Source organism: Bufo bufo, chromosome 1 (genome assembly GCF_905171765.1).
Source record: "Bufo bufo chromosome 1, aBufBuf1.1, whole genome shotgun sequence".
NCBI lineage: Eukaryota > Metazoa > Chordata > Amphibia > Anura > Bufonidae > Bufo > Bufo bufo.
In genome coordinates this window covers 56826114-56846619 of record NC_053389.1, presented here as the reverse complement: position 1 = coordinate 56846619, position 20506 = coordinate 56826114, and the positions used below count along the sequence as shown (strand labels likewise).

At 42.9% G+C, this 20506-nt stretch overlaps 1 protein-coding gene across 1 annotated transcript; it reads left to right on the top strand.

The window, feature by feature from the left end:
- The first annotated feature begins 2938 nt into the window (after positions 1-2938).
- TTC36 (tetratricopeptide repeat domain 36) lies at positions 2939-15875 on the top strand. The gene is made up of 3 exons (XM_040424825.1): positions 2939-3109; positions 8388-8576; positions 15370-15875. The coding sequence occupies exons 1-3, from the start codon at positions 2998-3000 to the stop codon at positions 15633-15635; spliced, it is 567 nt and encodes a 188-aa protein (XP_040280759.1). The 5' UTR covers positions 2939-2997; the 3' UTR covers positions 15636-15875.
- Positions 15876-20506: the final 4631 nt, after the last annotated feature.

Genomic DNA, 20506 nt, shown 5'->3' with positions numbered 1-20506 from the left:
ACAGAAACGGAATGCATACGGTCCATGCTGACATTCCGTGTTTTTTTTGCGGACCCATTGAAATGAATGGTTCCGTATACGGACCGTATACAGAACGCAAAAACGGAACATAAACGGAAAAATAAACGTTTGTGTGCAAGAGGCCTTACTGGGTGGACTCTGAGTATTTCATTAATGGACTTTAGTTAATATATGTGGGAATATTAATGGAATTGTTAATATTTATGGTTACCCCCCCCCCCCCCCCCCGCCATTTTAATAAAGACGCGGCCATTTTTATCCATATTTGTAGTTTGTCTTTATTCATAATTATAGGTTTAAAGTTGTCGAGTATGGCACCATGTGAACAACGACAAGTGCAGCAATGAAGAGTGATGTCATCAGCATTGCCTGAGAAAAAGTAACATCAGTATAAGGCCACCTGCACACAAGTGCGGAATACGTGCAGTTTTTACTCACGGACTCCAGTGCGGAAAAACCGCAGCGTAGCACAGGACCAGCAAAGTGTATGTACATTTTGCAGATTTTTTTTTCTGTTGGATTTCCAAATTCATTATCTTTGTAATTTTAGCTGCGGATTTCGCCCTTTTCCAATGAAGAATGAGATCTTCGGCAAAACCGCACCAAAAACCGCTGTTAGAAATTGCAGATTTTGGTACAGATAAGGTGCAGAAATGCACGGAAATTCGTGCGGATCTTATGTGCGTTCACCTGCATTTGTGTGCAAGTATTCTAAGGGTGTCCGTGTGCCCTCTTTTTTTTTTTTTTTAGCAGACCCAGTAACTTCAATGGGTGCGTGCTCCGCAATGCGCACATATTCTATCTTTTCACGGAACGGACATAGGGAAAGCACATTGATCATCCATTTCACAAAAGATAGAACAAGTCCTATTCTTGGCCGCAAAATGCAGACCATGGACCTATTAATGTCAATGGGTCCGCAAAAAAAGCGTATGGCGCATGGACGTCATCTGTATTTTGCTGATCCACATTTTGCGGAAAGTAAAATACTTACGGTTATGTGCATAATACCTTAAAAGAAACAAAAAAAAGCTTTAGGCCCCTTTCACACGAGCGAGTTTTCCGCGCGGGTGCAATGCGCGACGTGAACGTATAGCACCCGCACTGAATCCTGACCCATTCATTTCAATGTGTATGTGCACATGAGCGTTTTTTTCACGCATCAGTTCTGCGATGCGTGAAAAACGCAGCATGTTCTATATTCTGCGTTTTTCACGCAGCCCTGGCCCCATAGAAGTGAATGGGGCTTCAGTGAAAAATGCATTGCATCCGGAAGCAAGTGCGGATGCAATGCGTTTTTCACTGATGGTTGCTAGGAGATGTTGTTGGTAAGCCTTCCGTTTTTTATCATGAGCGTGAAAAAACACATCAAAACGCATCGCAACCGCGCGGAAAAAACGGACTGAACTTGCTTGCAAAATGGTGCGAGCTTCACTGAACGCATCCGGACCTAATCCGTCACGCTCGTGTGAAAGAGGCCGTTTGATGTCCCTGGAAAAAAATAAATCCGTCTGTGTTTCAGATGTCTGTGAAGGATCCGTGTTTGGTCCGTGTGTCATCTGTATTCCATGGACACTGCTCAGCTGCAAATTAATTTTCAGAACATCGACTATCAGTAGTCATTGAAAAACGGACCAAACACGGATGCTATCCGTGCTGTGTCAGTGATTTTTCACAGACCCGTAAACTTCATTAAGCGTGTGCAGTCCGCAGCATGGCCCAGAGTAGTGCATGTCTCTGATTTGTTTCACTAACCCACAATCAGTATAAAACTACACACTGAAAGTAAATGCGGATAGCATATGTCCGTGAAAAACGGAAATGTGAACAAGGCCCTAGCAACTGAAAAGCAAAACAATTCAGCACCAGATGTAAAGCGTCTTGTCGCTCCTGGAAGATCCACGCAACCCGGACAATCAGTGACACAGACACCTGAAGGTTCACTCATAGTCCCGAACCCCAGGGGAGCCACCCCCGACATCTTGAGTGATTGTGTCTCCGGACAGAGAAAAATTATGTTGTAATGTATGCAAATGAGCCTCTAGGAGCAATGGGGGCGTTGCCGTTACACCTAGAGGCTCTGTTCTCTCTAACTGCTGCGTCATCTGCACTTTGATTGACAGGACCAGGTACATGGCGTTTACACTGCCTGGTCCTGTCAAAGTGCAAAGGGTACAGCAGTTGCAGAGAGAGCAGAGCCTCTAGGTGTAATGGTAACGCCCCCGTTGCTCCTAGATGCTCATTTGCATATATTAAAACATCATCTTTCTCAGCAATGCGGGCACATATGAACATGGGACCAACACGGATGCCTTCAGCTGCCAAGCGCACATGTAACAGGTCAGCCAGTGTCATACGAACAAATCTGCCGACCGATGTCCTTTAACGGTAAATGCACACGATCAGGATTGCGTGCGGAAAATCCGCACCGTAGGTCATGTACATTGTATTCTATGAGAATTTGAAATTCTCATGTACACAAAGCAGTTTTTTTCCGTGCAGATTTTGACGGTGCAGATTTAAAAATCCGCAGCATGTCAATTTATTTTATTTTTCCTGACCGTATTTTGTCCATTCACTTCAATGGGAGAGTAAAATACGCATGCAAATCCGCGCCTATTGACCGCACGGATTTCCCTGCAAACACCTGCGGATTTCAGTGCGGATTGTGTGCATTTACCCTAATGCATGAAAAAAATGCTAAAAAAAAATTAATTCTTCTACAAGTTGTGCGGTGCCAGGTTCTTCTCCTGAGTCATGCATGTGAAGAAGTGCAGGATCAGGCGGCGTCTGCCTTTCATAATGTCTTTACTGGTAACAGATGTGAGCAGCATCTGGAGGAAAGCCACCTCCACCCCTCTCCATGATTGGGTGCTGCGGTGACTCCCATAACTTCTGAGAGATAACAGGGTGACGGCGGGTCACCATCAGTCCTCTCCTCGCAGCCGGCAGTGTTACTCCTACCACAGGACGACAATGTGTACCCCAAACGACTCCGCCGTCCTGCACGCCATATTCAATCCGAGTGCTCCATTCGGGGACATTTCTGGGGACAAGGACAATGACATAAAAGAGGAGGAGGATCAGGGTGAGTCCTGTTATGTTATATCTCATGGCTTGTATGCTGGGATGTCTTCTCGGTGGAGTAGTCTTGCTGCAGCAGCCGCAGTCCATCGGCAGGTCGGACAACATTGGATTTAGACGCAGCTGAACATACATTTCTACAACTGGGAAAAAAATGTTGCAGTAAGTTGTTGGTGTGTCCCTCGCCTTAAAAAACACTTAAAGGGTACTTAATATTAGATCAGTTGGGGTAGCAGAATAGGTACTGGTACAGCACAGCTCCATGCACTGTGGAGTATTGGCTGTGAGTGGTACTGCAGCACTGTCCCCATTTAAAGAAGAACCGTCCCCTCTCCTGACATGTCTGTTTTAGTAACTACTTACATTCCCCATGTAATGACATTATAATAATTATAATAACCAGTTTGTGTGAAGCCGGTGCCTTGCAGCGCTGGGGTCCTGTTTCCTGTGTTTGAATCCGACCAAGGACAACATCTGCATGGAGTTTGCATGTTCTGCCCGTGTTTGTGTGAGTTTCCTCCCACACTTCACAGACATACTGATAGGGGACTTAGATTGTGAGCTCCAATGCAGACAGCCAGCAATGATAATGTCTGCAAAGCGACGTAGAATATGTCAGCGCTAAATAAGTAATCAAAATAAATAAATATTTTTTTTCCATATAACTTTAGTATTGAACCATTCCTCTATTATTCCTACTATACATTTATTTTATTCTGCAATGAAGGACCAGATGGGTGTCACTTGTTGAGGGAGGATGTCCCTGACAATATCCAATCAGTGCTGCCAGTGTCAGACTGTGCAGTGACACCCCCCCGACTGGTAACACCCATCTGGACCTTTATTGCAGACTGCCAGCAATTTATTTATGTTCTAATAATATCTGTTTCTGGAAAATCTGGGTGACAACCAGTAGGGCTGCTACTCAATGTTCCACAGGGGTTGTCACCAAGCTATTCTAAATTCCTGAATGGCAAATTTGCCTGGTTATACAGAAATACATACTCCACTCTCATCAATTAGGATATGAAATAATCTGTCACCTCTCCTGACATGTTTGTTTAGTGAATACTTGTATTATTAAGGAAATAACAATTATTTTCTTATACATCTGTGTGGATCCTTTCCTCTGTTATTCCTACTAGAAATGTATTAATAATTCCACAATTGAATGTTACCATTCTCCTTGTCAAAGTATCAGACTATGTAAGGACACCCTCCCCTCCCCTCCCCCTTCCACCCAACTGGTAACACCCAGTTGTCAATTTATGGAGGAATAAGAGAGGAACAGTAAATTGCAGACGATCTAAAAAAAGATGCTCAAGAATTGTTATTTCATAGATACTACAAGTATACTAGATATCTCAGGAGATCAATGACTATTTGCGAGATGTGAAGAAGGATGTGGTAACAATATGGCGATGTATTCTGAGCAAACACATGGTTACTCATTGCCCAGAGTGCAGGGTTTATCTCCCCATTATTTGCCTTGTGGAGCTTGCCCTTCCAGATTAAAACATCTGTTGAAGCCTGAGGGTTAGGCGGTATTATACAATTACATGGGTGCACAGGATCATACATTATCCTCTTTTCCCTCTCAGTCTCTAGATTTGCTGCAGGCCCTTTACATCAGTGTCTATTACTCCTTACTTGCCTAATTAAAGGTGTTTTCTGGGATTTGCCTATTTCCCCCATGCAAAGTTATAAATGTCTTTATTTCCCTTTAAAGGGTTAACTTGCAATGACTTTGTTTGACCCCTTCAGGACACAGCCTTATTTCACCTTAAGGACCAGGCCATTTTTTGCAAATCTGACCAGTGTCACTTTAAGTGGTGATAACTTTAAAACACTTTGACTTATCCAGGCCATTCTGAGATTGTTTTTTCGTCACATATTGTACTTCATGACACTGGTAAAATGAAGTAAAAAAAAATCATTTTTATTTATATAAAAATACCAAATTTACCAAATATTTGTAAAAAATTGCAAATTTCCAAGTTTCAATTTCTCTACTTCTATAATACATAGCAATACCTACAAAAATAGTTATTACTTTACATTCCCCGTATGTCTACTTCATGTTTGGATCAATTTGGGAATGATATTTTATTTTTGGGGGATGTTACAAGGCTTAGAAGTTTAGAAGCAAATCTTGAAATTTTTCAGAAATTTTCAAAAGCCCACTTTTTAGGGACCAGTTCAGGTCTGAAGTCACTTTGTGAGGCTTACATAATAGAAACCACCCAAAAATGACCCCATTCTAGAAACTACACCCCTCAAGGTATTCAAACTGATTTTACAAACGTTGTTAACCCTTTAGGTGTTCCACAAGCGTTAATGGCAAATGGTGATTTCTGAATTTAGATTTTTGGGAAAATTTCCCATTTTAATCTATTTTTTCCAGTAACAAAGCAAGGGTTAACAGCCAAACAAAATGCTTTATTTATTGCCTCGATTCTGTAGTTTGCAAAAACACCCCATATGTGGCTGTAAACTACTGTACTGGCACACAGTAGGGCGTAGAGTGAAAGGTGCGCCGTTTGGTTTTTGGAGGGCTGATTTTGCTGGACTGTTTTTTTGACACCATGTCCAATTTGAAGCCCCCCTGATGCACCCCTAGAGTAGAAACTCCATAAAAGTGACCCCATCTAAGAAACTACACCCCTCAAGGTATTCAAAACTGATTTTACTAACTTTGTTAACCCTTTAGGTGTTGCACAAGATTTAATGGAAAATAGAGATACAATTTCAAAATTTCACTTTTTTGGCAGATTTTCCATTTTAATATTTTTTTTTCCAGTTACAAAGCAAGGGTTAACAGCCAAACAAAACTCTATATTTATGGCTCTGATTCTGTAGTTTACAGAAACACCCCATATGTGGTCGTAAACTGCTGTACGGGCACACGGCAGGGCGCAGAAGGAAAGGAATATCATACGGTTTTTGGAAGGCAGATTTTGCTGGACTGTTTTTTTTTTATACCATGTCCCATTTGAAGCCCCCCTGATGCACCCCTAGAGTAGAAACTCCAAAAAAGTGACCGCATTTTAGAAACTACGGGATAGGGTGGCAGTTTTGTTGGTACTAGGTTAGGGTACATATGATTTTTGGTTGCTCTATATTACACTTTTTGTGAGGCGCAAGGTAACAAGAAATATATATATATTTTTGTTATTTACAACATTAATCTGACAGGTTATACCTAATATGTATACAATTTCTTTATTTATGTAAGTTTTACACAATGATTTCATTTTTGAAACAAAAAAAATCATGTTTTAGTGTCTCCATAGTCTGAGAGACATATTTTTTTTTAGTTTTTGGGCGATTATCTTAGGTAGGGTCTCATTTTTTGTGGGATGAGATGACGGTTTGATTGGCACTATTTTGGGGTGCATATGACTTTTTGATCGCTTGCTATTACACTTTTTGTGACGTAAGATGACAAAAATTTTCTTTTTTTACACCATTTTTATTTTTATTTTTTTACGGTGGTCATCTGAGAGGTTAGGTCATGTGATATTTTTATAGAGCCGGTCGATACGGACGCGGCGATACCTAATATGTATCCTTTTTTTTTATTTATGTACGTTTTACACAATGATTTCATTTTTGAAACAAAAAAGATCATGTTTTAGTGTTTCCATAGTCTAAGAGCCATAGTTTTTTCAGTTTTTGGCCGATTATCTTGGGTAGGGTATGATTTTTGCGGGATGAGATGCCAGTTTGATTGGTACTATTTTGGCGTACATGCAAATTTTTTGATCACTTTTATTACCTTTTTTGTGAAGTAAGGTGGGCAAAATTTCAATTTCCTCATAGTTCTTTTTTTTTTTTCAACATATTTTTATTTAATTTTCCATATAATTGCCAATATTACACAGCTGGTATAGGTATACAGATTTTTGTAAATCATACAAATGTGTATAATAGTCATATACAATCATTACTTCCAACTATTCCCCCTCCCCCCCTTCCCAAATGCTGTAACTTACATTACACAATAAAAAAAACTCTTGTGTTCTATGATCATAATCTCTGGGTCTGAATTGATGCTTCCATTTATTCTTGTTTTACATGGCTAAGAGTAAGAACATGTTTTCTCCTCATAGTTATTTTTTTTATTTTTATGGCGTTCACCGTGCGGGGAAAGTAACATGACCGTTTTATAGATCAGGTCGTTACGGACGCGGCGATACCTAATATGTGTAGTGTATTTTTTTTTATTTTTTTTTATTCAGTGATAAATGTGTTTTTTTTATCTTTACTTTTTTCACTTTTTTTTTTTTTTTTTACCCAGACCCACTTGGTTCTTGAAGATCCAGTGGGTCTGATGTCTGTATAATACAGTACAGTACACTATATAGTGTATTGTACTGTATTTTACTTAAACTTTATCTGAACAGATCTATGCCTTTAGCACAGATCTGTTCACGGACACGGAAACATAAATGAGGCCTTAGGGCTCAGGCATAATAACGGTTCGCAATGCACGGGCAGCGTCTGTGTGGCCGCCGGCTGCAGATGCGGACCCATTCCCTTGAATGGGTCCACAATCTATTTTCACCGCCAAAAAATAGGACATACGCTATTTTTTATCCAGTGCAGCGGCTCCGTAGTGCTTCTGTGGGCTTCCGTTCCGTACCTCCACTCCGCACCATATCTGGCAGATTGCATACCCATTCAAGTGAATAGGTCAGCATCCGTAATACGGAGTGCACACGGCTGGTGCCCGTATACATTGCAGGCCAGCCGTTTGCGGTCCACACGGATCGCCTACGGTTGTGTGCATGAGGCATGCAAATTTCTACTTAAAAAAAGGGTGGGGAAAAAAAGCTGCAAATCTACTGCAAATTCTGCGACAAATCCACACGCAGATTTTGTGATAACTCACGCAAATTTCACAAAAAATCTGTGATGGAAATTCCACTGCACAAAGTCCGCCCAGTTTGCCCATATGCCCCTAATGATGCTCCCAGGTATCACATATAAATGTAATTCTGCAGTGCTAATACCAGTCTGATCCTGCAGCCATAATTATTTTCATCTGCCCCCCTGTTAACCTGCAGAATGAGTGGGAAGTATGCCTGCAAGATCAGACTACACAGGGCTTGTAGTCTGTTACCATGGATACACATAAGAGCTGTAGTCTTAAAATTGCTTAAAATGTTTACTACTTGACAATTGGCTTAGATTATAATTTTTGATTAAATCAAAAAAATATTATTGTGTAGGGGCAAACACTCTTTAGAAAATGTATCTTTGAATTTATTTCTTTTTAGACAGCAGGTTCCCAGCTGAGCTTTTGGAGAAGACTCTTAAACTGGAGCTGAGCGGTGTAAAATCAGCAGAGTCTGGAGATGTGAAGACAGCTGTACAGATGTTCACGGAGGCGATTGCGCTTCTTCCGGATCGGCCGTCTGCATACAACAACCGTGCTCAGGCCCTGCGACTGGAGGGCGATGTGACAGGTAAAAAGTAACCCTATTGTAAGCTTAAAGCCCCTTTCACACAAGCGAGTTTTCCACGCGGGTGCAAAACTGATCCGTTTTTTTCCAGTATTGAGCCCCTGTGACGGAACTCAATACCGGAAAAGAAAGACGCTAGTAGGAAAGTACCCTAACACATAGACCACATGACTAATTGTAAATGTTTAATATACATTAATATAAGCCTAATACACTTACTATATAAACATGATTCATCTAACCTTCACACACAAGAAAATTAATTTGGTTATAAAATTAAATAACACATTTAAAATTTTTATTCTACATATTTTTGTTTAAAAAAACATATCTACAAAAAATAAATTACTACAATATAATGTACATTATGCACACGATATTAAACACAAACCATATGGAGTTTAGTGACATGACACATGTAATGCATGCATGCAGGACTTTCGTCTCCGCTCAAAAATCATGTTCTGAGCGGACACCGAACGGACCTCATTATAGTCTATGGGGTCTTTAGCCTCCGTTACGCTCAGTTAGGTCTCAGTTATCTGCAGAATCCGTCCTTTCCGTTCTCCTGCTCCTCAACGGAGCCGGAAAACGGAAAGGAGAAACTGTGATGTGAACGAGGCCTTAGTCATAATCAGGCCAACTACAACTTTATTAATGATGATGAAACACACAGTTGTGTTCAAAATAATAGCAGTGTGTTTAAAAAAGTGAATAAAGCTCAAAATCCTTCTAATAGCTTCTATTTCCATACACACAAATGCATTGGGAACACAACGCATTCTATTCCGAATCAAAACATGAAGAAAAATATATCACATTTGTGATGTTCCTCTAAAAAAATTGAAGAAAAGTGAATATTGGACTGTTCAAAAAAATAGCAGTGCTTGTATTCTTCTTTACAAACTAAAACATTCACTATATAAACCGAAAAATGTTTGAAGATTTTCCTTTCCTTTGAATCACTTAACTAACATTTAGTTGTATAACCGCTGTTTCTGAGAACTGCTGGACATCTGTGTTGCTCGGAGTCAACCAACTTCTGGCCCCTGTGAACAGGTATTCCAGACCAGGATGATTGGACTACATTCCACAGTTCTTCTCTATTTCTTGGTTTTGCCTCAGAAACTGCATTTTTGATGTCGCCCCACAAGTTTTCTCTTGGATTAAGGTCCGGGGATTGGGCTGGCCACTCCATAACGTCAATCTTGTTGGTCTGGAACCAAGATGTTGCCCGTTTACTGGTGTGTTTGGGCTCGTTGTCTTGTTGGAGCACCCATTTCAAGGGCATTTCCTCTTCAGCATAAGGCAGCATGACCTCTTCAAGTATTCTGATGTATTCAAACTGATCCGTGATCCCTGGTCTGCGATAAATAGGCCCAACACCGTAGTATGAGAGACATCCCCATATCATGATGCTTGTCCACCATGCTTCAATGTCTTCACAGTGAACTGTGGCTGAATTCAGTGTTTGGGGGTCGTCTGACAAACTGTCTCCGGCCACTAGACCCAAAAAGAACAATCTTACTTTCATCAGTTCACAAAATGTCTCTTTAGGCCGTCAATGTGCTCCTTGGCAAATTGTAACCTCTTCGGCACATGTCTTTTTTTCAACAGTGGGACTTTGCGGGGGCTTCTTGCAGATAGCTTGGCTTCACATAGGCATCTTCTCATTGTAACAGTACTCACAGGGAACTTTAGACCTTCTTTGATCTTCCTGGAGCTGATTGTTGGCTGAGTCCTTGCCATTTTGGCTATTCTTCTATCCATTCGAATGGTAGTTTTTCGCTTTCTTCCACGTCTTACGGGTTTTGGTTGCCATTTTAAAGCATTTGTGATCATTTTAGCTGAACATCCTATCATTTTCTGCACTTCTTTATATGTTTTCCCCTCCAATCAACCTTTTAATCAAGGTACGCTGTTCTTCTGAACAATGTCTGGAACGACCCATTTTCCTCAGAATTTCAGAGAGAAATGCACTGTAACCAGCATGTACAACATTTGCTGCCTTCCTTCCTTCCTTAAATAAGTGCAATAATTGCCATGTGTTTTTCAAAGAATGAATGACCTCACTAATTGAACTCCACACTGCTATTATTTTCAACATGCCCCTTTCAATAAGTGATTGAATTACAGAGAATCAGCAGCATGCATGTCATGACTGTTGGGTCTGTTTGGTTTCTATTACTCTACTACACCTGCTAGTAAATTATTTGCCATGTAAAAATATCATTTCTACCAAAAACAGTGATTGATCAAGTTAGTGATGTCTGACTGCTATTATTTTGAACACAGCTGTACATACATTTAGTGCTAGATATTACAATTTTTATTAATGAGGTATTAGTACATATTTCCCAGACCATGTTTTAAACAATATCTGTAAGCAAAATATGCAAGCTCGCAACCCACGTTATAAGGGGCCTTATTATCTTGCTAGTCCCTATATAAAAAATAAAATAAAAAAATAACCACCCAAACTCCCAACTCTCCCTAAAAACTTTTTCCTGTCTAATATACCTATGCACGCAGGAGGTATTTATATGTGTTTACTGTAAAAGGTAAATCTAGAGGATGGATCAGTTGTTTTTTTTCAGGCGCTTTAAAAACACATGCAATCCGCATGTCATCTGCGCGGGAAAAACGCAATAACTCAACACAATCGCATACAAAACTGACTCCACACGCAAGCTAAATCGCGCGATTATCACTGACCTAATCGCGCATCCTGACCTAATCCTTCACGCTCGTGTGCAAGGGGCCTAAGGGTCCTTTACACAGGCCGAGATTATCGCTAACGAGCATAGTAACGCTCATTAGCGATGATTGGGTGGTGTGAATGTATTGCCGATTACCTGATGAACGAGCGAAAGCGATCTCCAACAACCAGTCCTTATGGGGAAGAGCGATAGCATTAGCGATCGCTCCTCCCCATACTCTGGAGGAGATCGCTGCATGTAAATGCATCAGTCTCCTCTGCTAGCGATCAGCAGATTGTCAGGAAGGAACACTTCCTTCGCAGCAATCTGCTGTAATATCGTCCCGTGTAAAGGGATCTTATGTGTAGTATAGAACACAGTGGGAGACATCAAAACTGGTGTCCTGGAAAACCGGCTTTGTTGCCCATAGCAACCAAATTATTTTTAAGGAGATTTGTGGTAAAAAAAATAAAAAATTATCTTCTATACTTTATAGATTTTCTGTCTGCTGGTATTCAGTTTTCACCTTGCTCCTAGTTTAAGACCTTTCTCGTGTGGACGTGCCCCCAGTACTACATGATGGATGTGAGATTTGTGTGTGCAGGATGCTGCTGTCTTCACTAGCTCTCATGTATCAGCACCGCTTTATTCCTGGCCTGATTTGCTTTTCTACAGTTGAGCTGGCAGACACTGATGCTGAGGAGTGTGATTCCCCCCTTCCCCTGGGTTCGGTGTCTACACTAGTCACAGCCTGTGTGATTTACCCCTTGTGTGCACTTTCCTCCCGATCTACACCCTGTGTAAGCTGCACTCCTTGGATCATGTTCTCCTCTCCACAGTCTGATCTGCCCTCCTGCTGCTATCTCTAAGGCCTCATGCCCACGACCATATTTTGGATCTGCATCTGATCCGCATTTTTGCAGAAAGCACAAAGACCCATTCATTTTTATGGGTCTGCAATTTTTTTTAAAATACCGATAGCACCTAGCACCCAGTTGTCATCCATGTGCTGTCCACATCTGTATTGCCATTCTGCCATTCGCAGACAAGAATAGACATTTCTATTGAAGGGAGTGAGAAAATGGCGGCATGCACACGGACAGTATCTGTATTTTGCAGATCAATGGTTTGTGGACCACAAAACGGATACGGTCGTGTGTAGTTAACGTTAGGCTTCATGCACACCACTGTATTTTTCATCCTTGTGCTCTATGCATTTTTTGCGGATTGCCCAATGACCTATTCTTTTCTTTGGGTTCAGGCACACATAGTATTTTTTTGAAGATTCATGCAGCCATTTACTACATACTACTAACTTGAAACGAACCCGGCTTCGGTTCCGACTAGTACCTCGGAGCCGAAGCCGAGTTTAGATTCTAGTTTTAAAGTGGTTTTCCACTTTAAAAATCAACTACCGAAGTTATTCGACGAAGTCACGCACGACTTTGCAAACAACTTACTTTGGCTCATCGAAGCCCATGCGTTCTAATACTCTACAGTACAGTATTATTCCGAAGCTTTGAACAAAGTGACTTCAGATGAAGCATCCGAAGCTCGCTTCTCTCAACACTAGATACAACAGTTGTTGGAGTGCCGCGGCCCTTCAATCAGCTGATCACGAAGGAGTCCGACCCCGACTGATTGGATATTTAAAACCTATCTTAAGAATAGGCCATCCATATTGTAGTCCCAGAAAAGGCAATCTCTCGGTGTAAATCAACTTTTTCCGATTCAAAGGATAGTGAAACAAAGGGAGCTACAGTCAGGTCCATAAATATTAGGACATGGACACAATTCTAACATTTTTGGCTCTATACACCACCACAATGGATTTGAAATGAAATGAACAAGATGTGCTTTAACTGCAGACTGTCAGCTTTAATTTGAGGGTATTTACAGCCAAATCAGGTGAACGGTGTAGGAATTACAACAGTTTGCATATGTGCCTCCCACTTGTTAAGGAACCAAAAGTAATGGGACAATTGGCTTCTCAGCTGTTCCATGGCCAGGTGTCTGTTATTCCCTCATTATCCCAATTACAATGAGCAGATAAAAGGTCCAGAGTTCATTTCAAGTGTGATATTTGCATTTGGAATCTGTTGCTGTCAACTCTCAATATGAGATCCAAAGAGCTGTCACCATCAGTGAAGCAAGCCATCATTAGGCTGAAAAAACACAACAAACCCATCAGAGAGATAGCAAAAACATTAGGCGTGGCCAAAACAACTGTTTGGAACATTCTTAAAAAGAAGGAACGCACCGGTGAGCTCAGCAACACCTAAAGACCCGGAAGACCACGGAAAACAACTGTGGTGGATGACCGAAGAATTATTTCCCTGGTGAAGAAAACACCCTTCACAACAGTTGGCCAGATCAAGAACACTCTCCAGGAGGTAGGTGTATGTGTGTCAAAGTCAACAATCAAGAGAAAACTTCACCAGAGTGAATACAGAGGGTTCACCACAAGATGTAAACCATTGGTGAGCCTCAAAAACAGGAAGGCCAGATTAGAGTTTGCCAAACGACATCTAAAAAAGCCTTCACAGTTCTGGAACAACATCCTATGGACAGATGAGACCAAGATCAACTTGTAGCAGAGTGATGGGAAGAGAAGAGTATGGAGAAGGAAAGGAACTGCTCATTATCCTAAGCATACCACCTCATCTGTGAAGCATGGTGGTGGTAGTGTCATGGCGTGGGCATGCATGGCTGCCAATGGAACTGGTTCTCTTGTATTTATTGATGATGTGACTGCTGACAAAAGCAGCAGGATGAATTCTGAAGTGTTTCGGGCAATATTATCTGCTCATATTCAGCCAAATGCTTCAGAACTCATTGGACGGCGCTTCACAGTGCAGATGGACAATGACCCAAAGCATACTGCAAAAGCAACCAAAGAGTTTTTTAAGAGAAAGAAGTGGAATGTTATGCAATGGTCAAGTCAATCACCTGACCTGAATCCGATTGAGCATGAATTTCACTTGCTGAAGACAAAACTGAAGGGAAAATGCCCCAAGAACAAGCAGGAACTGAAGACAGTTGCAGTAGAGGCCTGGCAGAGCATCACCAGGGATGAAACCCAGCGTCTGGTGATGTCTATATGTTCCAGACTACAGGGTGTAATTGACTGCAAAGGATTTGCAACCAAGTATTAAAAAGTGAAAGTTTGATTTCTGATTATTATTCTGTCCCATTACTTTTGGTCCCTTAACAAGTGGGAGGCACATATGCAAACTGTTGTAATTCCTGCACCGTTCACCTGATTTGGATGTAAATACCCTCAAATTAAAGCTGACAGTCTGCAGGTAAAGCACATCTTGTTTGTTTCATTTCAAATCTATTGTGGTGGTGAATAGAGCCAAAAATGTTAGATTTGTGTCGATGTCCCAATATTTATGGACCTGACTGTATATTGCGTGTTATATATTATCTGATTTCATAATTTATCTACACAGAGTACCCCAAACACTGCATCATTTTGCAGCATATACTCGTTTTTCCTTTTGGCACTTTCCTTCCCCTGTTCTCAGCATCACTGCATCCTGGCAGGATGTTCACATACAGAACTTCCTGTTTTCATTAACTTCCTGCTGGGTTTTCTAATCCCAGCATGTTTTGCTCGGTAATGCTTCACAGGCCTTCCTCCGCCTCAGGGGAGGTGTAGGGGGCATGAATATTGCAGGGGGACAGTGTGGCATGCGGAGGATGCTCTGAGAAACAATACAGAGCAAAGCATGCTGGGTAAACAGGAAGCAGTGATGCTGAGAACAAGGGAAGGAAAGTGCTGACATGAAAAACGGGTAGAAATCTGCAGGGGAAGATTTATCAAACTAGTATAAGTAGAACTGGCTTAGTCGCCCAAAGCAACCAATCAGATTCCACCTTTCATTTTCCAAAGGAGCTGTGAAAAATAAAAGGTTGAATCTGAGCCAGTTCTATCTTACACCATGTTGATGCAGTGTTTGGGGTGCGCTGGGAAGATTAAACATAAATCATCGTGGGACTGGAGAACACTGTTAATAACCTAATAGAACAGCCTGATATTTACCTAAACAGGTAGAGAATATACTAAATGTAGTGCTTTCTTTTCCCACTAGGGGCGCTGCAAGACCTGAACCGTGCAGTGGAGCTGAGTAAAGGAGTGGGTATTGCAGGACGTCAGGCTCTAGTCCAAAGAGGACTAATCTTACGCCTAAAAGGAGACGACGAAGCCTCCAGAGAAGACTTTCAGAGAGCTGCACAGCTGGGATGTGACTTTGCCAGGCAGCAGCTAGTCCTGCTAAACCCCTATTCTGCTCTCTGTAACCGCATGCTGAGGGACATGGTGCAGAAGCTGCAGGAGCCAGACCTGCAGGAGTGCTGACAGTCTGAGGACCGGGATTCGGCTCGCTTCACGGAGGAACAGATGCAACAATGAAGCAGATATTCACGCTCTATTATACAGAGAAACTGCATATATCACATATATAGTCTTTTAGGACCTGCAATCATGTGACCTGCTTCTCCAAAGGTCCCCTGCACACATGTATATGTAGGAATTATTGTACAGCGTGGATTTATGGCAAAACTGCTATGTACAACACCAAACACATAAATGTCTGCACAACGGTTCCTTTACTAGGGGCAAAGATTTAACATGCTGCCATATACATGCATCTACATACCCTAAACCAGAACCCTGGGGCACATGCCAAGACATTACTTGTACCGTAGATGAAAGAGGTTCTCAGAAGTCATGTCCAGAAGTGTCCCCGCACCTTATCATTACAGGGAAACATTGTGTATACTTTATCTCATATAAAAAATCTGATTCTTTTCATTTCGATATGGTCTGTATGTACTGGGTCTGTACAACGTTTAGTCAGGCGGTACGTGTCACATCCACATAACGTCAGGACCCATGTTTTCCCAGAAGAACATTGCCCAGAAATCACACTGCTTGTCTTCTTCCCATAGTGGACACTTGTCAGCACAGGCACCCACCGCGTTTTCCTGCAGCTGCCACTAGAGGGAGCTCAGTGCAAAGAGATTATGCAGCTCCCATTGAGTTCAATGGAAACTTTTTTAAATTTGTAGTGGTGGCTGCAGACAGACAGTTTTATAATATACTGTATGAGAGGAAGCAGGAGATTTATTTATCAGCCATTTGTTCCGCTTCTTTGCGCCTGTCCCGCTTTTTCTGACATAGAAGGCAAGTGAAGTTAGTACAGTGTTATTGTTTTTTGTTTTTTTAAATAAAAAAAATCTTTCACTTTATGAAAAATAAATAATATTTGGCAGAAATCTCATAGGTAGGGGGCCCTACTGCTCCATTGACAGCGGCCCCGGAGCCTCCATGCATTCTGCAGCTATGATGTGCCGTAAAAACACATGACTGGCACAGGGGATTTATAGTCACACATACTTGTCTGTACCGTAAGCAGCTGTCGGAAGACTTCTTTTTATACTGAAGCTGGAAAACCCCTTTAAAATTAGTCTTGGTGTAATGAGGAAGGGCAAGGAAGAAATCCATCAGTTGGCAGAGGAATACAGAGCAAGAAAAGCGGCTGTCCTGTTGAAGAGGAGCAAGAAATAGATTTAGTCGAATAGTATTTCTTCGTTATTCTTGCTTCTTATTACTAATTTAGAAGCTTTTATGATACATGTGCAATCCCTTTAAATTCCCATCCATGGTGTGTTCCGCAAAGACCACTAATAGAGCAATCCTTAGGGAACTCTGCCCTCTGCTGGTCGTGCGGTGACAGTGCACTGAGTCTGCTGGAGGTGTGCCACTTGGAATGATACTGCAGTGGCTGAACAGGCCGGAGAAGCTGCTGATATTGCAGGTGCACTGATGGGATGCAGATTTTCCCCCATGAGTGAGGACTCCGGTGAATGAGATGCCTCTGTGATATTCGCAGGAGGGAACTGACCACAACACAGGTAAGTGCACCCGGAGTGGTCCAGGAAAAAGGGACGGATAATGAATACCTAATGGGAATCCTTGAAATGCACAAGGTCAAGACAGAACCTGCATTTTGTGCCTTTAAAATATAGCAGTCTTCATGTGTAACTCATAGCGGGGCTTATAGCCGAATATAAGGATCGCTCCCCCGAGACACTTAGCTATTCTATCACATTTAAAGGGACACTAAACCAAAAGCATAAAGATAACAAAAGTCCATGGGAATAAAGTTCTGATTCTACCTTTCACAAATATGTAACTAAATGTTGCTGGGGGGATCAGAACTAGAGATATGGGAGATAAAGTGGGGATCATGGGGGCGGACATATTTCTTTACTATATAATATACTCTATATACGATAGTCAGACTATCCCTGTAAAGCCCCTTTATATAACATACAGACTCTTACAGATCTTAGTGAAGATCAAAAAGGATGGACTTTTAATTCTCAGTTCTGTCCTTAAAGGGGTTTTCCGTTTCCATCAGCATCCTTTAAATAATCATTTAGGAAGGTTGCTGTAAATTTGTAATGTATTTCTTTTACTGTTATTGCTCCTATCTCCCGTTCTGGGCTGTGGTCACATGACTGTCATGAGCGGCAGGCGGCGGGCTTCTGTCCCGCTGCGCTGCCGGCGGTCCCCGATCTCACGGCAGCCCGGACGCTCGCTGCGTCCGGCTGCGCTTCCCAGTTCCCGGCGTCTTCTCTGTTGTCATGGTGACGGGGGACGCGGTACGTCCGGCCGCACTCCTCCCGCAGGAGCGGTCGGTGTGCCATGTCACCATAGGAACCAGGTGGGGCTGAGCGCCGAGCTAGGCACTCGGCTACTGTAAGGGAGGATGGGTCATGTGACACTGGCCACGTCACATGATCCCTTTCCTCCACTATTTAAACAGGCAACCTGCTGGCCACAGGTGTGTGTATTATATACTATTATCTTACTTTACCTCTGGTATTTGACCTTGATCGTTTCCTGACCTCCCTTCTGCCTGCTCCCTTAGTACTGACGCTATCTCTCGGATTTGACCTCGGCTCGTTCTCGGATTTGTCTCCTGCCTCTTCCCTTGTATTGACGTGACCTCCCAGACCAACCTCGGCTAGTTGACCCGCCATTGCCTCTCCCATTACTGGGTACCTTTGTCTTGTCTACCTCCCTGTCTATCCGTTTGCCTACGTCTCGTGTACAGCTCTCTGCCTTGGCTGTCCAGTTCCTCTCTGTCTCTATTCTCTCTACTTTGCACTTACGTAGGTCAGGGACCGTCGCCCAGTTGCGCCCCGTCACCTAGGGCGGGTGGTGCAAGTAGGCAGGGACAGGGTTGAGGGTGGCAGTGAAGGGGGTGCACTTCCTCTCTACCTTCCTTACCCGTGACACATGACCATGTCCATGCAGCTCTTTCCTATTTCCTGCGATGTTATGTCCATGGGCGGGGCAGTGATAGAGGAGTGTCTATGTAACTGGGTGGGAGGAGCTATAAACTAGCTGGTTGTTGTTAGGGGCAGTGATAGGGGAGTGTCTATGTAACTAGCTGGTGGGAGGAGCTATAAACTAGCTGGTTGTTGTTAGGGGCAGTGATAGGGGAGTGTCTATGTAACTAGCTGGGTGGGAGGAGCTATAAACTAGCTGGTTGCTGTTAGAGGCAGTGATAGGGGAGTGTCTATGTAACTAGCTGGTGGGAGGAGCTATAAACTAGCTGGTTGCTGTTAGAGGCAGTGATAGGGGAGTGTCTATGTAACTGGATAGGAGGAGCTATAAACTAGCTGGGTGTTGTTAGGGGTAGGGATAGGGGAGTGTCTATGTAACTAGCTGGGTGGGAGGAGCTATAAACTAGCTGGGTGTTAGGGGCGGTGATAAGGAAGTGTCTATGTAACTAGCTGGTGGGAAGAGCTATAAACTAGTTGGTGTTGTTAGGGGCAGTGATAGGGGAGTGTCTATGTAACTAGCTGGGTGGGAGGAGCTATAAACTAGCTGGGTGTTGTTAGGGGCAGGGATAGGGGAGTGTCTATGTAACTAGCTGGGTGGGAGGAGCTATAAACTAGCTGGTTGCTGTTAGAGGCAGTGATAGGGGAGTGTCTATGTAACTAGCTGGGTGGGAGGAGCTATAAACTAGCTGGGTGTTGTTAGGGGGAGTGATAGGGGAGTGTCTATGTAACTGGGTGGGAGGAGCTATAAACTAGCTGGGCGTTGTTAGGGGGAGTGATAGGGGAGTGTCTATATAACTGGGTGGGAGGAGCTATAAACTAGCTGGGGATTAGGGGCGGTGATAGGGGAGTGTCTATGTAACTAGCTGGGTGGGAGGAGCTATAAACTAGCTGGGCGTTGTTAGGGGCAGTAATAGGGGAGTGTCTATGTAACTAGCTGGGTGGGAGGAGCTATAAATTAGCTGGGTGTTAGGGGCAGTGATAGGGGAGTGTCTATGTAATTAGCTGGGTGGGAGGGGCTATAAACTAGCTGGTTGCTGTTAGAGGCAGTGATAGGGGAGTGTCTATGTAACTGGGTGGGAGGAGCTATAAACTAGCTGGGTGTTAGCCCAATGATAGGGGAGTGTCTATGTAACTAGCTGGGTGGGAGGAGCTATAAACTAGCTGGGGGTTAGGGGCGGTGATAGGGCAGTGTCTATGTATCTAGCTGGGTGGGAGGAGCTATAAACTAGCTGGGGGTTAGGGGCGGTGATAAGGAAGTGTCTATGTAACTAGCTGGTGGGAGGAGCTATAAACTAGTTGGTGTTGTTAGGGGAAGTGATAGGGGAGTGTCTATGTAACTAGCTGGTGGGAGGAGCTATAAATTAGCTGGGTGTTGTTAGGGGCAGTGATAGGGGAGTGTCTATGTAACTAGCTGGGTGGGAGGAGCTATAAATTAGCTGGGTGTTGTTAGGGGCAGTGATAGGGGAGTGTCTATGTAACTAGCTGGTTGCTGTTAGAGGCAGTGATAGGGGAGTGTCTATGTAACTGGATGGGAGGAGCTATAAACTAGCTGGGTGTTCGGGGCAGGGATAGGGGAGTGTCTATGTAACTAGCTGGGTGGGAGGAGCTATAAATTAGCTGGGTGTTGTTAGGGGCAGTGATAGGGGAGTGTCTATGTAATTAGCTGGGTGGGAGGGGCTATAAACTAGCTGGTTGCTGTTAGAGGCAGTGATAGGGGAGTGTCTATGTAACTGGATGGGAGGAGCTATAAACTAGCTGGGTGTTCGGGGCAGGGATAGGGGAGTGTCTATGTAACTAGCTGGGTGGGAGGAGCTATACTAGCTAGGCGTTGTTAGAGGCAATGATAGGGGAGTGTCTATGTAACTAGCT